Genomic DNA, 6,851 nt, shown 5'->3' with positions numbered 1-6,851 from the left:
GAGAATCGAAACTGCGATCCTATGACCGCGAGTCCGCTGCCCTAACCACTGGGCCATTGCGCCTCCACTATATATTACTTAACATAGGCATAATATACAAGCCACAAAACTGCAGAATTTCTTCTTGAGGAAGCTTTTTCCTAGAGTTTTATAGAGCTAAAAGCCACGGAAGAGCATCAATAGCTGAGGAAATGTCCCAGCAATGTTGGTAAAATTGCGAAATCCGGATTTTTGCTTGTTTCTCGGTAGCTAATTTTGGATAAAATGTTATGCTTTACTTTTCGATATTATAGCAAATTATTATTTAAAAAATCCAATAATTTTTCATGTTCTAACTCAGAAAGATGAAGACAGAAAAAAAATAATGAGATAAACAATAAGTATAACTGTAAATAGAGCCTTCGTTAAAAGATATTCTATTGTTATATCCATATAAATATATAGAAGACCGTGGAATAAGGTTTTTATTTCTTTTAAACAGTGCTAAATCCATGTCGCACGAGACCATGTAAGAACGGCGGCACATGTATCAGGAAAGGACGTAGATTCACCTGTAAATGCAAACCTGGTTACTCTGGAAGATACTGTAATAGATGTAAGTATAACATTAAAAGGAATCAGTTTGTAGCCATAGATTTACTATAGATTTTGTTTCACAAGTATATTTAAATTGTTAACGTCGGTTTCCCGGGAATAAATATTAGTTTAAAATTTTGGGGTTGGGTAAGTTGACTACATCGACTCCAGTGTTCAACTGGTATTTACTGTATCGACTCTGAAAGTATACATACACACATACATACATACATACATACATACTCAATATTAAATAGTGTACATTTAAACACAAGAGAAAACTGCTTTCAACAGGCTGTTTTTTCACGCTAGAAGAAGTAATCAAAACAGCCAAAACCGCGTTTAAGAGCAATCTTAAATGCCGACTGAAACTGCGCTTGCGCGCTGAATTTGAATGATTATAATGTATAACGATGGAACACATGTTATTCGTCTCTTAATTATATGTAGTGTTATGGCGCGGTCATTGACGAGAAATTCGCCAAGCAAATTATTTTATTCTGCTAAAAAATTGTGAAACCTTAGGTCTAACCGGATTAAAATAACAAGGTAAAAGTTTTTATTTTTCATTTCTTTTGAAGATTGCTCTTATTCTATCGGTCTGTTTTGCCGAACAGCTGGTTGTCAAGTGATGGTAGGGAGACAAACACAGACACACAAACACACACACGCATGCACATACACACACACACGTATATATATACACGACAGGCTTCTTTCAGTTTAGGTCTACCAAATCCATTCACAAGGCTTTGGTCGGCCCGAGGCTACAGCAGAAGATACTTGCCCAAGGTACTACTCAGTGGGACTGAACCCAGAACCATGTGGTTGGTAAGCAAGCTTCTTACCGCACAGTCACGTCTATATATGTATGTATGTATGTATATATGTATAGGCATGTATGTATATTATGTATACACACACAAGCACACCCAAATATGTTTATATATATCGATCGGAACAGCTAGAATCCTTGTTGTCGTAACTGTCGGATTGCCAGTTTTTTCTTTTATGTTTTCATACGATGTAATAGCTGACTGAAATAGTCAAATTCTCCTCACGTACCACATTTCAGTTTTTATGCAAAAGCACTGTTTTGCATAGTTTAATGCATTAAATGTCAATTCTATATATTACATTTCACTATAAGTTGTTAATTAAAAGATCAAATAAATTCCTCTTGCTGCAAAACAGGGAAAATATAGGAGAAAAAAGATGGAAAAATTAAAGAGAAAAGAAAAACGAGGAAGAAAATAAGCAAATATAGCAGTAATTCTTAAAGGAAATTCCACCATTATTCCTTTGAAAATATGCATAAGATTACGAAATACGTTTGTCATTTCTTTTATTCTCTAGTTAATCCATGCCACAGCAGACCTTGTAAGAACGGCGGTGTATGTATTGCGAAAGGATATAGATTCGTCTGTAAATGCCGACCCGGTTACTCTGGACGAGACTGTAGAATATGTAAGTACAATATTAAAATTAATCATAGTTTAAAGCCATAGATTTACCATAGATATTTTCTGATAAGTGTATCTAAGATGCTAATGTTGTAATCTCATGACTAGGCAGAAAGGAAGGTCATTGTACAAAAGACATGGTGAATAAAAACATTTAGGTCCAGTTTCGGAGACTATTTAGGTATTACTGACATCCTTTTCAGTCATCATTGCACCCAGAAAGTTGCCCTCCATGGCACAAGTCCGGGCAAGGTTGTCTGTGGAAGGCCAGCAGTCGCCCATGCATACCAGCCTCCCCTCTCCACACCACCGATGTTATCCAAAGGAAAGTCAAAGGGGCCGATACAGCTTGGCACCTGTGACGTTGCAACTCATTTCTACAGCTGAGTGAACTGGAGCAACGTGAAATAAAGTGTCTTGCTCAAGAACACAACACGCAACCCGGTCCGGGATTCGAACTCACAACCTCCCGATCGCAAGCCCGACGCTCTAACCACTGAGCCATGGGTATTACTCCATAATGTATTCTTTTATTATTTTATTCTTTTACTTGTTTCAGTCATTTGACTGCGGCTATGCTGGAGCACCGCCTGTAGTCGAGCAAATCAATCCAGGACTTATTTTGTTTGTAAGCGTAGTACTTATACTATCGATCTATTTTAAGGAGTTGCTATGTTGCTGGGAAGTAAATGTGCCAACATCGGTTGTCAAGCGATGGTGACGGGGACAAACATTGACACAGACATATACATACGTACATACATACATGCATATATATATATATATATATATATATATATATATGACGAGCTTCTTTCTGTTTCCATCTACCAAATCCACTCCCGAGGCTTTGGTCGGCCCGAGGCTATAATAGAAAACTCTTGGCCAAGGGACTGAACATGGGACCATGTGATTGAGAAGCAAGCCTCTTACTACACAGCCACACCTGCACCTATATATTTGACTGCATGGCCGCAGTCAAATGACTGAAACAAGTAAAAGAATAAAAAATATATACATATGTATGTGTGAGTGTGTTTGCGTGTGTGTGTGTATACAGAAAAAGAACGGTTAAATGCAGTTAAATACAAAACGCTTTTCTGTGTCAAAATAAAAGGTATATAATAAGCGAATACTTCATAATCTATGATGTCATATGTTTCATCTTCAGATTCGAACCGTTACGTCTCAATTTTAATTCCGAATTGTGTATCGAATAGTTACGAGAGAAAAAAAAACATTAACATATACACTGAGTCGCAGCGGTTAAGCAGATTTTACTCAGAGACAATCACAGGCTTTTTCTATAGTATTCTAGATAAACAAATTAGGAGTTATGGTTTCAATAATACGAAATCGTTATCACCATGATTTATTACACAGTCTATATCCGAAACCTGCTGACCTTCCTCCAGCACTTAGGCTAAATGCCAAGTGTATCTAATATCTAATATATTGATTAATAAATCTTATTCGATTATGTTTTTCCTTCGAGTGTTCTATAGAAGCCATTCTCATGCTAGATGTTAAGAAGCTGTTTACACTGATACACACGATCTTGTTTATATACATAAATGTATATGCGTATGTATTCCTTTATATACTAGTTAATCCATGCCACAGTAGACCTTGTAAGAACGGCGGCGTATGCGTCAGAAGAGGACAGAGCTTTACATGTAAATGCCCTCCTGGTTATGCTGGACAATATTGTCGTACACGTAAGTAGAACTTTAAAAATAATCATAGTTTGATGCCATACATTTGTCATAGATTCTTTTGCAAGCATATTTGAGGAGCTGACATAAGAGCGTTATGGATGCATACAAAGGAAGAAAGGAAGGGGATTGTATAAATGGTTTAGTGAATGAAACTACCCAGGTCTGGTTTGGAAGATCGTTTCGATGTATGTATAGTTATATATATATATGTATGTATGTATGTATGTATGTATGTATACATATATGTATGTTGTATATATATATATATATATATATATATATATGTATATAAATATGCTTATATAGTACACACACATATGTATAATTATTTACGTATAAATATATTAGATATATGCATAAATACTAATATATGTATATATATTGTGTGTATATACATATATATACATGTGTGTGTGTGTTGTGTGCATGTATGTATGTATGTATGTATGTATGTGTGTGTGTATGTATAGGAATAGTTTTACTTCCACACATGTATGCATATAAGAAAATAGGTTTTTGCATTGAAATAACTGCTTTTAATTCAAATTTATTAAAATACCATACCGGTTTCAACACTTGCTGCTCTTGGTTTTTCACTAGTAAATAAACAATAAAAAAAAGAAGGTAAAAATTCGCACACACACATACGCAACCCCACACAAACATTTATATGCATATATATATATTTCTTTAATGCTTATTGTATGGATGTATGAAGAATTTGTCCGAAGAAACTATGTTCCTTTTTGATAGACTTTTGAAAGTGCCCCCGATTTTTATTCACTAGGAACATAACATTATCAGGATTATTATGTGTTATTTGATTTCAGCAGGTTGAATACCAAGGGTTTCTATTTGGTTCTCTTCTCTGCTATTCTTGCACATTGACCATTTTATAGTTTTGTCATATCCTTGGTGGTATCAACCAGTTTCATTCTAGATCTTCTTCTCTGGCGTTTGCTATTTATCTTTCCTTCCCGTCTTTATAAACCGTGTGCTTTTACTATATGTCAAAAGTGCTTTACCTTTCTTTTAATTGAACAGAAAAAAATTCAAACATGGTTTGTCTTGATTTTATGAAATCTGAAAATGATAAATGTGAAACTGAAGTTAGACGAAAATATTTGAAAACATGTCAAAAACACCAAGGAATATACACATAAAAACAAGGGTAGGGTGGAAGCTGTTTAAACGTTACCTATGGTCCACACAATTAAATGTTTTAAAATCGAGCATTGACGAAAACAAAGTTGAAGCTTTTGAGATAAAACGTAAAACAAATAATGTGCTAGGACTAGGAAATACAAAAAAAAAATCATTATTCTCGACAATTAAAGAATAAAAAGCGACTAAAGAATTGGGAATGTATTCGTAGTAAGAAAAGTAATGTCATGTGATTCCAAAGTGTAAGGAAATAAATTGTTTTCATATTTTTTTTCTCTTATTATAGCCTGCCAAACGGCCGTTGCTGATATTGTATTCGTTTTGGATGAATCTGGAAGTATTACACGTCCAAATTTTAAGACCATGAAAACGTTCGTAAATAATCTCATCTCAGTTTTCCCAATTTCTAGAAAGCAGGTTCGTGTTGGTGTCGTTACATTTAGCACCCAGATCAAAAACGAGTTCAATCTGAATAGATATTTCACTCACAGACAATTGTATCATGCTATTGACAGAATACAATACAATAGTGGAATGACGAATACTCATTTAGCATTGGATTATCTTAAGAAACACGCATTTCAGTCCGAGGATGGAAGTCGAAAGCATATCCCGCAAATTGCTATTGTTATTACTGACGGAAGATCATCTAGACCAAAGCAGACACAACGCACTGCTCAAATTCTAAAAGACTCAGGGATTCACATTTATGCCATCGGTATTGGAAGCCAAGTTCCTAGATCTGAATTGGTAACCATTGCAAGTCATCCAAGCAAGGAATATATCTATGGTATAAATTCGTTTAGCGATTTGTCAAAAATCCAGGCTGGCCTAGCAAGCAAAACTTGCATCGGTAGGTATCATATGGACTTGATATTAAATCACACATACACTGCCATACTTATAGATTCAAAACTAAAAACGTATACTCACTTGCACACACAACCGAGCGAAACTCTCACAGACATACAAACACAAATACGCATGCGCCAAACATGTATACATAAATCTAATTATGCACACGGCAGTTTGCAAAACATCTTCACATGTACATTCACTTAGTTAAGTTTGGTCTTGTATAGACGCTGTTCATTTTCATTGAGAGATGGTAAACTTTCTGCTAGTTGACGTAGATATGCTGCTTGGATATTCCATTGGCTATCGAATGTAGCCAACGCCCCCAAGCGGATCGTACACTATTAGGGCGAAATCGCTTCGTAAACATTATTTAAATACCACGCATCTGATTGCAATGATTTAAAAAAAAACCCAAACAAAGGAAAGTTTCGTCATTTTAGTAAAATTCATTTTGGTAAAAGTTTGCCATTTTGTTAAAATATACGTTAATTAGAAATATTTCTTTACATATTCATGCACACGTATATGCATGAAAATATGCATACAAAAATATATATATGAAAAGATATACGGATGTAGAAATAAACGCATATATACATTCAAAAGAACAACCATGCATATATACATCCTTATATTTATAAACAAGGATGTAAGAACAAGCAAGCAAGCATACAGAACAGCTGGTTAAATTTTTATTATCACCACATGGAAGAAGGTATTTATGCCAATAATTCAGTCAATGTTGTCGTTCCATTGATGTTTTCAGCGGCACATGTCGGTATACAAGCCATAAATCGTGATTCTGCATAACCTTTAACTGAGAAGAGACATTTATGTAACATCAGGTGGGCTTAAAAAGAACTCATCTCTCTACGACTCATTAGCAGGCAACTGTCATACCCACACTCGTTATACAATCGTCTTCCATAATACCATAATACAGAAACACACACACACGCGCATATCCGAACACATACACATTCACATTCTTTGTTTCTTTATATATTCTTTTATTCTTTCAGTCATTTAGCTGCAGCAAAGCTGGAGCACCAACTTGAACGGTTTTTAGTGG

General features: G+C 35.1%; 1 protein-coding gene across 1 annotated transcript in view; it reads left to right on the top strand.

Annotated features, from left to right (window-relative positions):
* LOC106873942 (neurogenic locus notch homolog protein 1) overlaps positions 1–6,851 on the top strand; it is an 80,641-nt gene that overhangs the window by 38,867 nt on the left and 34,923 nt on the right. The window contains exons 18-21 of the mRNA XM_052966742.1: positions 482–595; positions 1,933–2,043; positions 3,647–3,757; positions 5,208–5,774. Coding sequence (XP_052822702.1) covers positions 482–595; positions 1,933–2,043; positions 3,647–3,757; positions 5,208–5,774 — 903 coding nt within the window. The remainder of the gene's footprint in view (positions 1–481; positions 596–1,932; positions 2,044–3,646; positions 3,758–5,207; positions 5,775–6,851) is intronic.

Source organism: Octopus bimaculoides, chromosome 3, assembly GCF_001194135.2.
Source record: "Octopus bimaculoides isolate UCB-OBI-ISO-001 chromosome 3, ASM119413v2, whole genome shotgun sequence".
NCBI lineage: Eukaryota > Metazoa > Mollusca > Cephalopoda > Octopoda > Octopodidae > Octopus > Octopus bimaculoides.
This window is presented reverse-complemented; position numbering and strand designations above follow the sequence as displayed.